The sequence below is a fragment of the Salminus brasiliensis genome, chromosome 21, assembly GCF_030463535.1.
Source record: "Salminus brasiliensis chromosome 21, fSalBra1.hap2, whole genome shotgun sequence".
NCBI lineage: Eukaryota > Metazoa > Chordata > Actinopteri > Characiformes > Bryconidae > Salminus > Salminus brasiliensis.
Window position 1 is genome coordinate 27280278 of NC_132898.1, and position 20377 is coordinate 27300654.

The 20377-nt window shown below is 42.5% G+C and overlaps 1 protein-coding gene across 1 annotated transcript; it reads right to left on the minus strand.

Moving 5' to 3' along the window:
- Window positions 1–6600: 6600 nt before the first annotated feature.
- LOC140543193 (solute carrier family 2, facilitated glucose transporter member 9-like) lies at window positions 6601–13554 on the minus strand. The gene is made up of 11 exons (XM_072666224.1): window positions 13438–13554; window positions 13139–13299; window positions 12788–12912; window positions 12440–12569; window positions 10327–10475; window positions 9552–9739; window positions 9264–9374; window positions 8903–9004; window positions 7995–8070; window positions 7758–7885; window positions 6601–6783 (listed from the first exon to the last, which is right to left on the minus strand). The coding sequence occupies exons 1-11, from the start codon at window positions 13552–13554 to the stop codon at window positions 6601–6603; spliced, it is 1470 nt and encodes a 489-aa protein (XP_072522325.1).
- Window positions 13555–20377: the final 6823 nt, after the last annotated feature.

Consider the following 20377-nt stretch of genomic DNA (forward strand, 5'->3'; position numbering starts at 1 on the left):
CATGTGACAAATGAATTCCGACTGGAACATAAACCCACGTAAATGTTACACTAATCCTTGACGAGGGTATAAAACAGAACATGGAGAATGTAGAATACGAGCCCTTTAAAGACCCATGCAAGTCTTTGTTCTACTTTATGAAGGACGTGAACGCTGCATTCTCACCCAAGTGATGGAGAGATGGAGCCCATCTGCTCATTTGCTCCCGATCATTCAGATGAGTAATGGCCGCCGCTTTCAATCGTGATGGGCCAACTCTACATTAATAAGCATGCTAATGACAGCGATTAGACATTACCAACCTTGCCTGACCACCAGCCCCCCACCCCCCTTCTCCATGCCTTAACAGACCACAGACCGCATTGTCATTGTTTGACTCCCAAACACTGGCAAGAGACAGATGACACAAAAGACTTGGACTTGGTCTTCGATGTTGTGTCAGGGTGATTATCGCTCTTAGCATACTGGCTATTAGCACTACCTGTGAATTACAAACAAATCAAAATCTGCTTACTTGAATCCATATAATGATTCAATAGCTCTTATTCCAGAAGCTGGTCCTTTAGAGGAGGCTATGGATGCTCACATTTCACACCACAGGAAATTCAACTTGTGTAGCAGCTCTGAGATTCAGCCTCATTTACCCAAGTTCTCATTGTAAAGTCTAATCTATATGTTCTATAATCTATGAATTGTCAGGAGCTCAAGTAGCTTAGTTATTTCCATACCCACACAGATTATAAATCCTCGGGGGCTGTGGTGGCTTAGCGATCAGAGCATCAGGCTATTGATGACAGGGTTGTGGGTTCAATACCCAGACTTGGCAAGCTGCCACTGTTAACGGTGCACGTATTTGTCACTGCACTATGTACAGCGAAACGTGTCCTCTGCATTTTACCCATCTGTGGTAGTGAACACACACACACACACACACACATGAAATAGGGGCAGAAAGCACACACATACCCAGAGCGGTGGGCAGCCAAACTCCAGAGAGGGTGAAGGGCCTTGCTCAAGGGCCCAACAGTGGCAGCTTGGCAAACCTGGGTATCAAACCCACAACCCAGTTATCAAGAGTCCATAGCTCTAACCAATGAGCCACTCCTTGAGCAAGGCCCTGCACCCTCTCTGCGCCCAGGGTGCCGGGCATGTGTTTGATCACTAGTGTGTGTGTTCACTGCATGGATGGGTTAAAGGCAGAGACCAAATACCATTTGTGTGTAACATTAATGGTGATAGGGGACTTTAACAAAGTCATGAAAAAAACATTCCTTTATTTTCTTATATTTCTTTGTTTTAAATGATTATTTTAATTACTTATTAAAATAAGTCTCCTCCATATCTGAACTGCTGTCTTGGCAGTGAATTGTCACACTCGTACACCCTTGCTTTGCGCCATTGAAACAGCAATACGCCAAAGTCACCAGGCTCTTAAAGGGAGCGACAAGTGACACGCTGATTGGTTTATTGCGCATAATGCCCAAAACACACCCCTGATTAATTCATTTTGTGAGTTTCGAGCCACGCAAGGTGCACTTTTCCCGTCATTATGATAGCAAAGACACACTGACACACCCTAAATCAAGTTGCACGGTGCGCGGTTGACGGATCGCTAAAATAGGGCCCTAAATAAAGTATTAATAAAGCTAACAGGTAACTTTCAGCATCTAATTAGCATCTCTAAATGTTCATACAGTTGCTTTAAACCATGTTGTAATCTTAATTAGAAGAAACAGATAAACGTTATTGTCCTTAAACTGTGTCAGAAGAGAGATCGAGTAAAAGTAATCTGCTTAGAGTCTCTCAGTTTCTTCCATTAGTTCAGGTGAACATCTGAGCCTTCCAGGGTATTTTCTGTTATGTGCTGTGGATTCAATTCAACAGACTTGGCCCATACAGCTGAACGGTGTGTATATAAAAAGCATGGCCTACATTTTAGCACATATTCTCCAAGGAGAAACTGAAGGAGAATCATTTCTCCTATTGACCAAAGACCAGGTCGTGTTTCATATTAATGGGGGGGGGGGGGGGTATTAAAAGTATTACTGATGATTAGAACATCACTAGAGGGTCTAATTTGGTTTGCTCTTGATTGTTGAAGAGACTGTTAATACCATGATGAGATCCAAAGAGCTTTCTGAGGCCTTCAGAATGAAGATTGTAGATGCAGATGGGTCTGGGAAGACTGGGAATTCTTTATTATATCAGAGGGCGCTTGAGGGAAATGTGAGACCATCTGTCTAAAAACTAAAACATCGAAACGCCACACAGCTGAAAGATTTCTGCATGGAGGAGTGGGAAAACTTATACCAGCTATTAGGGTGTGCATTGGGTGTGTTCATGTTTTCCTCCTAAGAAAATTGCATTTTTATTAATTACATTATTTACATTTTGAAATAAAAAGACACTTCTTCAACTTTACTGATTTGGCTATATTACCCACATCACTTAATATTGTTTAAATGCAAATGTCCAGATGTTTAAGTACATAAAAAGACAGTGATGTACATGAAACATGAAACATGAACATAGAAAAAATTATGCTAAAATCAGTTCATCAGTGTACGTTCAGATCAGATCAGATCTATGTTGATTATACAGGTATTTTTGTTCTTTTATGGATAAAAGCCAGACTTGAAGTTCTGCAGATACCAAACATAACCTGCAACTGGCTCATAGTGTCTTCATGTCTTGTTGGAAAGTTGAAAAACCAAAGTTAAAGAATGAAAAAAGCTGAAACACTTCTTACAGGTTCTTGTATTTGGGGTTAATACGGCTCCTCTTTTCAGTCCACTCAGCTCTGATCTACTTAGATAAGCAGTCACTGCCCAGATTACCAGCAGGCCCGTAAGCATGTTCAGTCTGAAGGTGAACATCTCCACCTTCTGGACAGCCAGCAGCACTGCACTCCAGAAACTGCTTACAGGAACTGTTAGATACATCAGTATTAACGAACCCATAGCATAGAGAATTTAATTTTCTGAGCTTTTTTTTTTTTTTTTTTTTTTGGATGGAAAGATTTTTCACTTCCAAAGAAAATACATAAACACACAGTCTATATATAGAAATGAAGCAGCCAAAATACCTTGTTTTTTCACATCATCATTTTGTGATGCCAAAAATAATTGTAATAAATTATTTATTAATGCCTGCCTCCTCGACCTACTACATTATAGCTCACATGTTTATGCTGTTAAGTTATTAGGAGGGTTTTAGGTGAATACAAGGCAATTAAAACAGCCTGTTTAATTCCAAGAAAAAAAGAGAAATTGGAAAATAGACAAGTAAAAATGAAATTGCCACATAAAAGGACACAGATATTACTATTGAATGATTTTAGGACAGAAAATGAAATATAAGTATGATATATGCTCATTAATAACTGTCTTCATGTTGAAATAATGCCTAATAATAATAACAGTATTAACAATATTAACAATACTCTTTGTATTAACGTATTAAAGGTGTAACGATGCACAAATGTCATGGCACAATATGTGCTGGGATTTTTCCACTCAATAAGCTGATTGAAAAAAAGTCCACCATATAAGAATAATTAACACAATCATTTATTTATGTTAATTAATTTAAATACACAGTCTGTGAGACTGGTTTCGGGTCCAGCAGGGAGTTTTTTCTCCTGTTTACAGAACAGAATGTGAAACACTGCAGTCTGATCAAAATAAATCTCATTTAGATATCATAGATAGATGCAATAGCTAGATTTATTCAGATAGCACAGAATATACAGTGTGAATGTAGTGTGTATTGTCATGCAACCCTTATATTAAAATATATATTTTCCTGCAAAAAACATAGTATGCAGTCTTTATTCGGACTATATGACCCAAAGAATAATTTTAGAAAGATCCCCTTTCTATTTTAGCAGCCTTCAGGTGAGCTGTGGAGGAATGTAGCCACCCACGTTTGACAGAAATGGTGCTTGGTCCCCGGTGATTGCTGCTCGCAACATAAGTCTAATTACTTTTCTTACACATCTTAAAACACTAGCCATACATTCCAGGTGAGAAAACACCATCTGGACTCACTAATCCCCAGCAGTGGACTTACCACTCCTTCTTAAACCAGGTCAGTCTTTGTTGTGTTGGCCAATCACAGCCATACAGGGCGTGGACAGTCTGTCAGACATCATTATACAAAGCATATCCAACCAAAATATCCCTGTAATGTTTGCAGGATGTGATATCTGGTACCATTAAACTGAAACACTGACTTGAATTATGGCCAGTTTCTGTATTTGTTGACTTGCACCTTAAGGAAATGGTCGTAACTCTCAGTAATGGCACTCTTGATTAATCCTGTAGTTTTTTCTACCTCTTGTGAGAAAAGGACGGACAGCCGAGGCTCAGATAAAACAGCCGTTACCAGAGAGATAGCGTCAGCCCTCATCAGTCCAGTCCAACAGCACAGTGCGTGTATTTAAACTGCAAATGAGGCCAGGCTAAGCAGAAGTGGTGCCTGGCAGCTGTCGATAAGGGGGAAGCCCTTCGGAAGAGGAATTAACTGGGGGTCCCATTGGCATGAAACATGAGAAGGGAGGAAATTAATGGGGGGTTGGAATATGATGAGGTAAGATGCAATCTCCATTTGGTTGAAAAGTGGTTAATAATGGTAATACAGTAACATTTTCCCTCTGTACCATGATTGATGTCTGGGTCTCTGGGAGGATCTCTGAGCTAGCTAGCTGAAGGTTTCCCCACAATAATAAGGGGGTCGGAGGAAACTTGATATTATTGGTTGATAGAATAATAAGTTATAATTTTGATGGAAAAACTATTTTAAATTGATATTAAAATGGTATTCAATAGGATACTTGTTTTTAAACCATGCACATACAGTGTTACAGTCACTCAAGGACTGTTTAACCTGGATTCAGGCAGTCATCAGAAACGGAAAACAGCAGCAGCTCCCTCACAAAGACTTGAAATTGTCTGTTACACTTGAAATATTCAATGCTTAACATTTGCGGCCTGAACTGAAGGCCTAGGTCTTAGTCACAGTTAACTGTGTCTAAGGCAGAGGTCAAGCCAGGCAAGTCCGTAACCCAGGTCAGAGAGTCAAACCCAAACAAAGCAACTAACATCAGATTTGTAGGATCTGGACATCTTCACCAAGAGCACCCAAAACTGAGGTGCCTAAGAGCAGTCCTAATCAGTCCAATCATAAACAGCACCTCTGAGCTGGAGATGATGCTCAGGTGAAAGGCGGAGTTTAGCCTCCCCGACCTGGGAGCCAGCACTGGAGCAGACAGTGGATTCCCCAGCCTTCTCCAGGGCACATTGCAGCACTGTGGACTCCCCATTCCCTGGGTCTCCAGCCTTCACCCTGGTGACACAGGGCCTGGCCTAAGAGTAGTATAGCCCCAGCCCCCCTCAAAAAAATCTTGGGAAGCCTAGGGACTCAAGGAGGTCCCAGAACTGGCTAAAGAGGTGACTTGCCTTGCTATAGCTATGGTCATAACTCTGAATCGGCCAGTCTAAGGCAGGCCCCCACAGTAGTCTTCCTAAGGCTACAACAATTTAGTAATCATATATGACCAATCAAGTCAAGAAGACCACATAAAACTACGTCATTGTGTTTAAATGATGTGCTATATCATGGCAGTTGTACACAGGGGGTCCCACCCTGCCCCCCTTCATTCCTCATTGCTCCCTACCAGCTCAATGAAGAGTCAGAACATTCACACACAAAGACGACTGTGCTAAAATTAATCAGATGACAAAGATTTGAGGTAAATTGTTTATTTTATTATATTAATTACAAAAATCAGAGTCAATTTCCATTCTGCCAGCAGAATGGGCACGGCAGAGCCTTCAGGAAGAGCCTGAGGCCTGCTGCACCAAAACATTAGGAAAATAATTAAAGCAGAATAATCATCACAGCCTTTCAGTGGAGCCACACATGCATTCTCAGTCCAAACTCTGAACATGGCACAACACAAGGAAGTCATTCATATTCAGTACATCAGTCTTAGGGCATTTTCACAACAGACCCTGGTCCGCTTGCTCAGCGAGTTTGGTACATTAGGTCAACCGTGGAAGCTATTTCCGAGCCTAGGAGTGGTCCAGTGCAAATAGGTGGTCTTAAGGTTCACTTCAAGTGGACTCTGGTGCGGTCCACAGCAGGGGTGGGGTTGTGATCGGTTCATTTTTTCATGTGATTCCTACAACTTATCACCTGCCTGTCTAAAACAACTCTTCTCCTCTATGAGAATAGGCCCTACAATAGAACCCTGTGGGACTCCATAAGATAAGATGCTAAACCAAACAGTTACCAAATCATTCACAGCAGATTCTGAGAAGAAAACTCTCTGCGCAACTGTCTAAGTAATGGCCTTTTAAATGTAAATCGGCGGCCCTGTGCGATTGGCCGAGAGGCTTTTTAGAGTCCATCTATAATCAACATCAAATTTGATGACGATGACGAAGGTCAACTGCTAGCTAGTCCCATTTTTCCGCTCACATTCTAGAGAGGGACACTTATAAGACGTTAAGACTGGAAGAGCTTCAGACGTGGTCCTCCTTCCAGTCTCACTAACTCTAATATTTGTCAGCACATCACCAGCTCGTCGATTGTTTCTTACAACCTCGTCTCCAAGCACACGTCAACAGTTGATGGGGCACACAGTCGGATGTTCTTAAAATCTTCAGAGATTTCTAGTGGAGTTTTACCCTTCGTCTCTGGCAGGAGGAAGTAAAGGTAGAGTGATATGGCCAAGCACACGCATGAGAAGAATATGAAGCTGAAGGACTTCAGAGCAGCCTGAGGAACACAAGAAGAGCATAATTTCAGCTTGTGTTTAGCTGACATCTTCTGCCCGAGCACAGACTGTATATACACTATATGGACAAAAGTATTGGGACACATCTTCTGAAATGAAGGGCATTAAAAAAGAGTTTATCCTGCTTTTGTTGAAGTAACTGTCTCTACTGTCCAGGAAGGAAGACTTTCTACTAGATCCTGGAGGAGCATTGCTGTGAGGATTTGATTGCATTAAGCAACAAGAGCAGCGTTAGTGAGGTCAGGATGTTGGATGACCACCACCCCGTGTCATCATCCCCAACTTATCAAGTACAAATTTTAGAAACTGCACTGGATTTTTTTTAGTAAATCCAGTATCAGCATAGGATCTGAACTTTGTTAGACTCCATTCTTCTCTTTTCGGGAAGCTTTTGTCTAAAATAAAATCTGATAAACCTCGAAAGTTAACTAGAATTGAAAGAATAAAATAATGAATTATCCAAATCCACCAATATTGTACTACCATGTTATGTGCATGTAGCCGAGTATTCTGAATGAATTTCTACCCTCCTCTGAGGCAGACAAATACACCCAAAAGCCACTGAATGACTAAACTCCTCAATCAAAGAGAATTATGGATTCTGGACTTTGGATTTGATAACGAGCTCCTGTCTTCAGTCCAGTTCTTTTACTGAGAGCAGGTTTAACTGTGTAACAACGACAGTGTAAATAATTAAATAGCGATGTCTGTGGACAGGGACATGGACACCTGGTCTTAGGTCTACTGGAACACTTATGTCACAACAAGCAGAAAAAGGTCTCAGACTGGTCCTCCAGGGCCCAAAGACGTAATCGGCACTGCGTCAGTGATTGAGCAAGAACGTGGACCATCTAAAGGGGACCCGTTTGAGAACCTCTGCTTTGAGGCACATAAAAGACCCAGATGACCCTGGGATTTGAATATCCCAAGGGTGGTGAGGTGACAGAGGACTTACTAGAAGGAAAGGGAAAATGAAGCCCAGCACAAAGAAGCTGACCCACATCAGAATCCCCATGAACACAAACGCAGCCGATCGATACGACTGGATAAATAGCTCATGGCTGAGCGACGGTATCACCCCAGCTGTCAATCAAATAAATAAATAAATCGATTAAGGAATTAAATGAATCCAGTGCAGGAATGTTTATTATTTCATAAGCAGTCTGTGTAAATGTGTGTGTGTTAAGTTTACCTGGACCTCCTCCATAAAATATCACAAAGAGGAATATGAGTCCGACAGTGCTGTAAGGAATCCAGAAAGCGTAGTCCTGGTAATGTGGGAGAGGATTTATGAGTAACACTTTATATATTACTCATATTTATGAGTAACAACCTTGATATTACAAAAACTAAAGTAGACATACTAAACATGTGGACAGGGGTGGTTTTCTGGACACAGGTTAAAGGAATGGTCCCACCTGTTTTTCATATTACATTTATGTTTCCATTTGTTTCAGAGTAACTTATTACTTAATTCATTACTTAATTCAAAAAAACTATAAATGTAAATGTTCCTTTACTACCTTTAATACTATATGGGCAAAAGTATTGGGACACCTGCTCAATCATTGTTTCTTCCGAAATTAAGAATATAAAAAGATTAAAGAAGGTTGATTCTGCTTTTGTTGGAGTAACTGTCTCTACTGTCCAGAGAAGAAGACTTTCTACTAGATTTTGAAGGAGCATTGCTGTGAGGATTTGATTGCATTTAGCAAGTGTTAGTGAGTGTTACTCAACCTCATCCCCAACTCCCCAATGCATCCCAATGCATCCCAACTGTTAATCTAATTGTATTCATTTTATATTTCTGTATGTATGTATTATAATATTGAAGTAAAACCCCAGGGGTGTGACTCTTGGTATCTTAAAGGAATAAGAATATGTTTAAATGCTTAGATCTCTTAAACTGTTATTTAGCAAATGAATCTTAATGATCAATTAATGGGTAACTATTATATATATATAATTAGTACATTAAAACAGCTGCCTCTGAATCACTTTTAATACTATGTGTTTGGAAGCGTAACTAATGGGCTAATTGATCCATGTCTAGTATGCCTGATTAAAGCATATCAATGAGGTTGGATGAAAGACAGTCACCTTCAGCTCCAGAGTGAGGGTGATCAGTACCATAATGATCGTCATGAACCCAAAACCTCCCCAAAGCAGCACTCTCCTGCCCACACGGTCAATCAGCAGACCCTGTGTGTACATCGAAATTTGAACACAATGAAAAGATCAACTGCCAGTTTTGCATCATGTCAATTAATTATTCAGGCCTTTGCCTCATAAGTTTCATTACTTAGTAATAATGCTTCATAACAGTGTCATTAATGACGAATAGATCTCATTATGGGAACTCATGTGTACTCAAGAATTGCTTCTATCCAATGTTATATTCAGTCTTTAAGCATGTGTTATGAAGCCCCTATGAAGGTAGGCCTCACGCAAGTGAACTCACGCATGTGATGTTGGTGAGAACTTCAGACGCCCCAATCCCCAGAGTGACGTAACGGATCTTATCCACAGGAATTCCTGCCTCCTCGAAGATGCTGAACGCAAAGATGCTAAACTGTGCAAACAGAGCAGAAGGGATTAGAAGGCCTCATAGAACAACACAAGGTCAACACGAGAACAACAGAAGGATCAAACCAAGAAACTTGGGTCTGCAACCAAGACCTACTGCAACTGACGGAAGCAGGAAAACCTTAAGCAGTATTACAGCTACGTAAAAAGCTCTGGGACTTACTGCGGCGATGCCGCAGAACTGGATCGCTAAGTAGATGAATAACACAGTGAGAAGTTGCCAGCGTGCGCTCCGATCCCTCAGGAGCTCCAGCAGAGTCTTACTGCGCTCTCCTTTCAGAGCGGCCTTCTCTACCTGCATCTCCTCGATCTCCAGCTTATAGTCGCCTGGTCCCCACAGACACTGCAGTGCTGCACATAAGCAGAGAACACAGCAAGGTTCACTGAATAGGCTGTAGAATATATAGAAATAACATATGTATAAAATACACTATATGTCCAAATGTTTGTGGACACCCCTTCTCATGAATGCATTCAGCTACTTTAAGTTGCACCCCTTACTGACACAGATGTGCAAATGCACACACACACAGCTTGTCCGGTCCCTATTGAGAAGAAGTATCAGCAATAGAATAGGACTCTCTGTGGCAGATAAACATGAGCCTCTTGGTACCATGCCTAATGCCAGGTGTGGGCTAGAGGGGTATAAATGCCCCCAGCACTGAGCTGCTCCTCTGCTCCACCAGAATCAAGTAGAAAGCCTTCTTCCCTGGACAGTGGAGACTGTTACTCCAACAAAAGCAGGATAACCTTTTAGTTTTTTAATACCCTTGATTTCAGAAGAAACAATGAATGAGAAGGTGTCCCAATACTTTTGTCCATATCGTTTTATCTAATCCTATTTATCTAAAATTCATGTACAAACACAAATTTCGCTGATTTGACATTCACATTTACCTGCATTTGAACCAAACAGTCTTTTTTTAGTAAATACACACCTTTTTTACACTGCTCAGTGTTTTCCTTCTCTATCAGTAAGTATCTTGGTGCCTCAGGGAAGAACGGCAGTGTTACCATCTGAATTATGGAGAAAAACACTGGGATGCCGAGCAGGATATTCCACCATTCCTCGCGGCCCAAGAGCTCGCTGTGAGAGCAGACAGACGTATGAGTAACAGTACAGCACAAAGAGGAGCTGAGAGACACAGTGTTAATTTAGGAGTGTCCAGTGCTGTTCTTAACCCATCTCCCCCCCCAGGTTTCAGCTTTACAGTAAAAACAGTAATCACTACTGGGGATGATTACCGTACATGGGTTTTTATTATACTAACAAGTTTGTATAACTATAAACATTATTCATTCTTTATTTATTCTATAATGGTGAATATGACTTCTGAGGGCGTCTTTTGGTGTCTTGTTTAGTGTATTCAAATATGTAAAGTATTTGTTATAATTGCATGTACTGTATAATAACACAAAATTATATATATATATATATATATATATATATATATATATATATATACACACATACTGCTCACAAAAATAAAGGGAACACTTAAACAACAAAATATAACTCCAAGTAAATCAAACTTCTGTGAAATCAAACTGTCCACCAACTGTCCAACACTGATTTACAATCAATTTCACATGCTGTTGTGCAAATGGAATAGACAACAGGTGGAAATTATTGGCAATTAGCAGGACACACTCAATAAAGGAGTGGTTCTACAGGTGGGGACCACAGACCACTTCTCAGTACCTATGCTTTCTGGCTGATGTTTTGATCAATTTTGAATGTTGGTGGTGCTTTCACACTCGTGGTAGCATGAGATGGACTCTACAACCCACACAAGTGGCTCAGGTAGCGCAGCTCATCCAGGATGGCACATCAATGCAAGCTGTGGCAAGAAGGTTTGCTGTGTCTGTCAGTACACCAGGAGACGTGGAGGAGGCCGAAGGAGGGCAACAACCCAGCAGCAGGACCGCTTACCTCCGCCTTTGTGCAAGGAGGAACAGGAGGAGCACTGCCAGAGCCCTGCAAAATGACCTCCAGCAGGCCACAAATGTGCATGTGTCTGCACAAACGGTTAGAAACCGACTCCATGAGGATGCTATGAGGGCCCAACGTCCAGAGAAGGGGGTTGTGCTCACAGCCCAACACCATGCAGGACGCTTGGCATTTGCCAGAGAACACCAGGATTGGCAAATTTGCCACTGGCGCCCTGTGCTCCTCACAGATGAAAGCAGGTTCACACTGAGCACATGTGACAGACGTGACAGAGTCTGGAGACGCTGTGGAGAGCGATCTGCTGCCTGCAACATCCTTCAGCATGACCGGTTTGGCAGTGGGTCAGTAATGGTGTGGGGTGGCATTTCTTTGAAGGGCCGCACAGCCCTCCATGTGCTCGCCAGAGGTAGCCATTAGGTACCGAGATGAGATCCTCAGACCCCTTGTGAGACCATATGCTGGTGCGGTTGGCCCTGGGTTCCTCCTAATGCAGGACAATGCTAGACCTCATGTGGCTGGAGTGTGTCAGCAGTTCCTGCAAGATGAAGGCATTAAAGCTATGGACTGGCATGCCTATTCCCCAGACCTGTATCCGATTGATCACATCTGGGACATCATGTCTCGCTCCATCCACCAACGTCACGTTGCACCACAGACTGTCCAGGAGTTGGCGGATGCTTTAGTCCAGGTCTGGGAGGAGATCCTCATCAGGAGCATGGCGTTGTAGGGAGGTCATACAGGCACGTGGAGTCCACACACAATACTGAGCCTCATTTTGACTTGTTTTAAGGACATTACATCAAAGTTGGATCAGCCTGTAGTGTGTTTTTCCACTTTAATTTTGTGTGTGACTCCAAATCCAGGCCTCCACTGGTTAAGAAATTTGATTTCCATTGATGATTTTTGTGTGATTTTGTTGTCAGCACATTCGACTTTGTACAGAACAAAGTATCCAATGAGAATATTTCATTCATTCAGATCTAGGATGTGTTATTTGAGTGTTCCCATTTTTTTGAGCAGTATATATATATATATATAAACCCATCAGAAGGTTTAGACGCCCTTGTATTGCACATTTTCCATATAAAAGTTGGCCTCACCTTAGCCCCAGGACCTGGCCCATCAGCTTGCCACTAGACATTAAAACAGCAATTGAAAGTGTGACCGTCCCTCTAATTTTCTTGGGTGAGCAGTCTCCGAGGTAGAGGATATGGATGTTAAAACCTAACCCTTCATTAAAAGAAATTAAACACACAAAAAGCCATGAGCTCCAGGACAACTCCATCATGAAGATCAACGTTCAGAAAGTCTTATTACAGCTTATCCTGAATGGCTGCAGCAGAGTCTAATGCTGTAGTTCACAAGGAGTTGTTGGACCAGTACCAGTCAGTGGTTTGGATACACTTGACATTGACAGATATTACAGTCACCTTGAGAGAGTGAGTTACCTGAGGTGAAGCCAAACAAGAAGCGAGCGATCAGGATCATCTCGAACGAGTTTGCCACTCTACAGGCAGCCATGATACCAAAAGCCACGATGTTGACAGCGTTGTTGCAGATCATGGCTCTCTTTCTGTGGGGGATGAGACAGCAATAATAGCAGAATCAATAATAGCAGAGCCCCCCCTCTTACTCCACTCATAGTACACGCAGTTTACCAGAGAATACATGGTATTAGGGTAAATATTACAATGATAGGGTAATTTCACAAGCTCTGTACCACCCGTTGGGTTTCCATGGAAGTTGTAGTGGTTTATGAGGATTGCTATGTTAACTGTAGTGAAACCCTTAAATCTCACCTGCCCAGTTGGTTGGTGACCCAGCGGACACTGACTGACCCAAGCAGTGCGCCAAAAGCAAAGACAGATGTCACAGCGGACCAGATGAATGTGACCGTGTTCTCTCCTGGAGCTTCTCCATAGCGCTGAGTCCAACTGGTGTTTATAAAGCGCTTGATGTACTGCGGACAGAGCATGGGTTTTCTGATGAGTATTGATGATTACAGCAGACTGTAAAACATCTCAACATGAGCTAATTACATTCAGCTCAGCCTCAGAGCCAGTTCCTCTCTTCTAAAACAGTTAAAGAACATACTAACTGGAGACGGCGAGCTAATCAGCGTGATGTTGCATCCCATCGGGAAGGATCCTCCTAGTGCGAGAACTATGATGAGGAGCAGGGCTTTCCCCCGAACCTGAAACAACAGAAAAGACATTTGTTGCTACTAAAGGAGCCCTAAGATGTATTTCCTTGACTTAGTAGATTAATGAGAGTTCAGTACACAACCCACAATCCATCGACCTCAAACACTGTTGTTCCTGCTCTAGGCCAAAACAGAGCCTAGGGCAGGGCAATTTCCAACCCCCAAAACTGTTGCGTAAACACTTCCAAAATAACCCCTTAGTCAAAGCTGGTGAAGCCGTGACTGTGGGAGAATATGGTAGGGTTGATGCTGGAGAGCAGCTCACCACCTCAGGACTCAGGCTTATGGGCATACAAGTTCCTACAGGAACCAGACCTCATGACCAGGGCTTGTCCTGTGCCAGTGTCCACGGAAGGGGAGCCGAAGCTCGGCACGTGAAAAAGTCAATAATTTAATACTAATAATTTTAACAATCCTATTGCTTATCCTCTTTAAATCAACTTTCAATTTCGGCCCAAAAAGTACTACATGTATATACAGAGACATTGGGCCAGTGAAGGGGGCCCAGAGGGCTGATAGACTTTAAACTACAGCAGCGTCAATGTGCAAAGTTTGCAGTGATAGTAGGAGACACCTAGGAGAACCCCCCCCCCTTACTCCACTCATAGTACACACAGTTACCAGAGAATATGCAGTATTAGAGTAAATAAAAAAAAGTGAAAGCTCTGGAGGTAAACAGGGATCTGCGCTAGACTAAAAGCTAATACTACCATCTATTTCTCAACATCATCCACTCTTACCCCAGCTGAACCAAACTGGAGCTCAACACACATCAGAAGTGAAAGCACCAGCTTGCGTCTTACTGGTAAAACTCTAGAAGAAGTCTGAGGAAGTCTGAGAAAGCGAGTTGGGGCTAAGCAGAAGCACTGTCTGATAAGACTTGGGAATAATCACAGTGTTTTTTGTCACAGTGTAAAAACTATGCTATAATATGTGGGTTCTGTGAGCTCAGTCTAAAAGTAACAGCGGCATCTGAGGTAACATAACAGGGTGGTAAATAGGCCTATAAGCCGTCACTTATGTTCACTATATGTAACATATGTTATACTCTTTAGTCAACAGCGGTACAGACATAAGACCATAGTATAATTTCCCCCACAAAAAAAGTCCTACCAATAGACAGAGATCATCTTTCAAAGCCCTACAATAAGATCTTCTGACAGAATTTGGATATTTAACACTAGTATGAAAATAATTATGCATTACGTCTAACTCTTTCAAGCTCTTGTGTCAAACTGGGTGAAAATACAATATAAACGTTGCCTACCAGTTGCCTCCACAAGCTGTCCATGTCCGTCCACCTGAGCGCCTTTGCGAGAGTGATGATTCGGGTTGACCAGACGCGTATTTAAGACTCTGTTAGGCATCTAGAGCAACAAGATTAATTTTTTACACAACTTTGAAATGTCTTGCTGGCATGATATTTCACAGTTACGTTCAATGACTTGGCAAGAATTAACAAATGCGCAGGTGGACGGACATGGACAGCTTGTTGGTTGTTGGCTGGTAGGCAACGTTTATATTGTATAAATGCACAAAAAAGTACCCCTAAGCACATGATGTTTTGTTGATTTTCTACTGAGGACACATAACAATAATATTGTTTATTGGAGTAACTAAAATAATCATCAATTATTGCAAGAACAAAAATTTAGTAGTAGTAGGTATTTTAAAATCAGCAAAAAAAAAGTCAAATTGTGCTCTGAAATCTTTTCAAACTTTGGCACGAACCCAATATTTTTCACAGATAGCATGCCCATGTGGAGCCTGGAAACTAGAAAGTTTTGTCCTCAGGGTCCATGTTGGCCCTACGTATGGTTGCCCAACAGGGCTGATGGGATCAGGAGGGGTTAAATATGGGCCCCATCTGGCTTGTACATTACACATAGGGCCTAGATGGGACCCATGTGAGACTACGGTGGGCTGTAACGATGGGGCCCATTTGGGAAGCCTAACTGGGTCCCACTAAAACATATGCACAAACCCACTCAGAGCCCACTTCAAATTGCTAAACACTTACCATTACTATATACCTAACCACTATCAAACCCCAGTGTGGGCAATTCCAGCTATTCCTGCTTAAGCACACCTAACTCACCTCACTAGTTAATTGCTAGATTTAGTAGATCTATTAAAGCAAGGACATCAGCAAACTGTGCTGGACTATGGCCCTCGTTGCCCACCCCTAATGTAACCTGACCTAACCTAACCTCATTCTACTTCAACTGGGCTGTACAGTAATCTACGTGTATGCTGTGGATTATGCTGAGCAGACTGTCCACCTCTATTGTGTGCAAGCAAATCCACGGCTTGCATCAGCCTATTATAATTACATGGCCCCGGAGGGCCAGAGTCCAGTTTAGCTGGACAAAACCGGTCTACACTTGAATCACACATTCTCTATTAAGAGGTGAAAAGAGAAGCCTCTGACCTATTTTTTCTCCTGTTGACCAAGAGACTGCTTACTGTTTACTGACCGGGGTCATATCACATACAGTACTGCTGTGAGCATCAGACATGGACTTGGGAAGCTGTTCATCTGCAAGTGTTTAGTTGTTGAAAAAAGATTATCAGAATAAATACAAACAAACAAACAATACATTGATACACTGTGTACACGTGTGTGTGTGTGTGTGTGTGTGTGTGTTAGCTTAACCATTTCCAGAGCTTTCCTCAGCCCATTGCTTAGAGTTCCCTTCCAACATAACCCCTTACAAAACCAACCAGTCCTTCACTGAAGTAAACCAGGTGAACTGATGGTGAAACTGACGTAGTCCATACAGTGGCTGGAGTTCCTCATCCCAAAAGTATTTGATGGAGCATCATCCATCATTCTAGAAACACGTTCTTCCACTGCTCCACAGCTCAATGCTGGGGGGCTTTATACCCCTCTATCCCACGTGTGGCATTAGGCAGCATGGTGCCAATAGGTTCATGTCTACCTGTTTCAGAAAGTCCTTTTCTACTGGCAGTACTTCCTCTCTATAGTAGCTAGACAAGCTGTGTCAGCAATGGGTGCAACTTAAAGTAGCTGCATACATTCATTACAAGGGGTGTCCACAAACATTTGGACACATAGTGTTGGCATTATGGTGCTTTAGGTTTAGGTGGTGTTGGCTAGTAAATACAGTGAGGAAAATAAGTATTTGAACACCCTGCGACTTTGCAAGTTCTCCCACTTAGAAATCATGGAGGGGTCTGAAATTTTAATCTTAGGTGCATGTCCACTGTGAGAGACATAATCTAAAAATAAATCCGGAAATCACAATGTATTATTTTTAAATAATTTTTTTGTGTGTTACTGCTGCAAATAAGTATTTGAACACCTGTGAAAATCAATGTTAATATTTGGTACAGTAGCCTTTATTTGCAATTACAGAGGTCAAACGTTTCCTGTAGTTTTTCACCAGGTTTGCACACACTGCAGCAGGGATTTTGGCTCATTCCTCCACACAGATCTTCTCCAGATCAGACAGGTTTCTGGGCTGTCGCTGAGAAACACGTTGTTTAAGCTCCCTCCAAAGATTTTCTATAGGGTTTAGGTCTGGAGACTGGCTAGGCCACTCCAGAACCTTGATATGCTTCTTACGGAGCCACTCCATGGTTATCCTGGCTGTGTGCTTTGGGTCATTGTCATGTTGAAAGACCCAGCCACAACCCATCTTCAGTGCTATAACTGAGGGAAGCAGGTTGTTCCCCAAAATCTCGCAATACATGGCCCCGGTCATCCTCTCCTTAATACAGTGCAGTTGTCCTGTCCCATGTGCAGAACACCCCCAAAGCATGATGCTTCCACCCCCATGCTTCACAGTAGGGATGGTGTTTTTGGGATGGTACTCATCATTCTTCGTCCTCCAAACACGGCAAGTGGAATTAAGACCAAAAAGTTCTATTTTGGTCTCATCTGACCAGAACTTTCTCCCACGACTACTCTGGATCATCCAAATGGTCATGGGCAAACTTAAGATGGGCCTGGACGTGTGCTGATTTAAGCAGGGGAACCTTCCGTGCCATGCATGACTTTAAACTATGATGTTTTACTGTATTACCCACAGTAACCTTGGAAACAGTGGTGCCAGCTCTCTTCAGGTCATTGACCAGCTCCTCCCGTGTAGTTCTGGGCTGATTCCTCACCTTTCTTAGGATCATTGATACGCCACGCCACAACAACCTCAAACAGGTGGAGGTGGAGGTGGACTTTTTAGAGGTGGACTAACAGGTCTTTGAGGGCCAGAATTTTTGCTAACACACAAATAAATTATTTAAAAAATCATACATTGTGATTTCCGGATTTTCTTTTTTAGATTATGTCTCTCACAGTGGACATGCACCTAAGATGAAAATTTCAGACCCCTCCATGGTTTCTAAGTGGGAGAACTTGCAAAATCGCAGGGTGTTCAAATACTTATTTTCCTCACTGTATATAAAATGCCTACTGAGGATATGTATATATAATAATGGACATCGTGACCCCTGGTCCTTATGTCCAGGTTGGTAATTCTATGAGTACATTTTCTTATGATGACCCATTTCATCGCAAATCCACTCTACATGGCTTTGACAACTGAACCATTAAATTATATGTGACAAAAAAAAAAAAACGGACAGAATTTGCCTTTAACACATAGGGCCATATCTTACACCCTGTGTGAGGCGTGTGGTGATGCTCACTGCTATCTTACACCCCGCCAACAGTCATTTTTCACACCTTCCGTCTGCGCTATTTAAATAGTAACGGTGCTTGCGAATATATCTACGCCGATGGGCATGGTGGTCTCGAAATAAGTTGTGTTTAGGTCAAGTTCAATATATTGCCAGTGGGAAACACTGGTTATCTACACTAACTAAAAATAACCTAGGCAGACGTCAACAGTCAGACGTTCGTTTGTTGCTATCTTGGCAGTGAATTGTCAACACAGGCGTGTGCAGTCCGACGCTTGTGCACCCCCCACCCCCCCACGCTTTACACCTCTGAAATAGCAATCCACCAAAGTCAGACAGACCGCACCTGGCTCTTAAAGGGAACGGCTAGTGACACGCTGATTGGTTTATTGCACGTCACGCCACAAACAAACCCCTGATAAATTAAGTCATGCCTGACTGTCATTAAAATAGGGCCCTTACTGTTTTCCTGTATTCAACCTAAAGTGGTGCCACCAAGTGGCATTATTGTGCTTGGACCCTGAACATTGCTAAAACCCGACCTGAATTTAGGGTCAGTTTCTAGATCCAGTTTCTGTATTTGTTGACTTGCACGTTAAGGAAATGGTCGTAACTCTCAGTAATGGCACTCTTGATTAATCCTGTAGTTTTTTTTACCTCTTGTGAGAAAAGGACGGACAGCCGAGGCTCAGATAAAACAGCCGTTACCAGAGAGATAGCGTCAGCCCTCATCAGTCCAGTCCAACAGCACAGTGCGTGTATTTAAACTGCAAATGAGGCCGGGCTAAGCAGCAGTGGTGCCTGGCAGCTGTTGATAAGGGGGAAGCCCTTCGGAAGAGGAATTAACTGGGGGTCCCATTGGCATGAAACATGAGAAGGGAGGAAATTAATGGGGGGTTGGAATATGATGAGGTAAGATGCAATCTCCATTTGGTTGAAAAGTGGTTAATAATGGTAATACAGTAACATTTTCCCTCTGTACCATGATGGATGTCTGGGTCTCTGAGCTTGCTAGCTGAAGGTTTCCCCACAATAATAAGGGGGTCGGAGGAAACTTGATATTATTGGTTGATAGAATAATAAGTTATAATTTTGATGGAAAAACTATTTTAAATTGATATTAAAATGGTATTCAATAGGATACTTGTTTTTAAACCATGCACATACAGTGTTACAGTCACTCAAGGACTGTTTAACCTGGATTCAGGCAGTCATCAGAAACGGAAAACAGCAGCAGCTCCCTCACAAAGACTTGAAATTGTCTGTTACACTTGAAATATTCAATGCTTAACATTTGCGGCCTGAACTGAAGGCCTAGGTCTTAGTCACAGTTAACTGTGTCTAAGGCAGAGGTCAAGCCAGGCAAGTCCATAACCCAGGTCAGAGAGTCAAACCCAAACAAAGCAACTAACATCAGATTTGTAGGATCTGGACATCTTCACCAAGAGCACCCAAAACTGAGGTGCCTAAGAGCAGTCCTAATCAGTCCAATCATAAACAGCACCTCTGCGCTGGAGATGATGCTCAGGTGAAAGGCGGAGTTTAGCCTCCCCGACCTGGGAGCCAGCACTGGAGCAGACAGTGGATTCCCCAGCCTTCTCCAGGGCACATTGCAGCACTGTGGACTCCCTATTCCATGGGTCTCCAGCCTTCACCCTGGTGACACAGGGCCTGGCCTGAGAGTAGTATAGCCCCAGCCCCCCTCAAAAAAATCTTGGGAAGCCTTGGGACTCAAGGAGGTCCCAGAACTGGCTAAAGAGGTGACTTGCCTTGCTATAGTGGTCATAACTCTGAATCGGCCAGTCTAAGGCAGGCCCCCACAGTCTTCCTAAGACTACAACAATTCAGTAAAGTGGACCAGATAGCATAAGCACTCACCTCTAAACAATCCCCACTGCTCCAGCTCCTCATAAAAAAGCAAGGGTAGATGATCAGTGAAATATATTTTGATGGCAGTGTGTGTGATTTTTTATTTTTTGTCTTTATGACTTAAACCTGAATCTGTCTTTTTGGTCTTCATATATGACCAATCAAGTCAAGAAGACCACATAAAACCACCACATTGTGTTTAAATGATGTGCAATATCATGGCAGTTGTACACAGGGGGTCCCACCCTACCCCCCTTCATTCCTCATTGCTCCCTAACAGCTCAACAAAGAGTCAAAACATTCA

Coding starts and splice junctions, on each gene's coding strand:
- LOC140543193 (XM_072666224.1), bottom strand. CDS start 13,554: ATGTCTTTTCTGTTGTTTCAGGTTCGGGGGAAAGCCCTGCTCCTCATC. Junction 13,300..13,437: donor TGATTAGCTCGCCGTCTCCA/GTTAGTATGTTC, acceptor CTCTGTCCGCAG/TACATCAAGCGCTTTATAAA. Junction 12,570..12,787: donor CTTGTTTGGCTTCACCTCAG/GTAACTCACTCT, acceptor CTTTTAATGAAG/GGTTAGGTTTTAACATCCAT.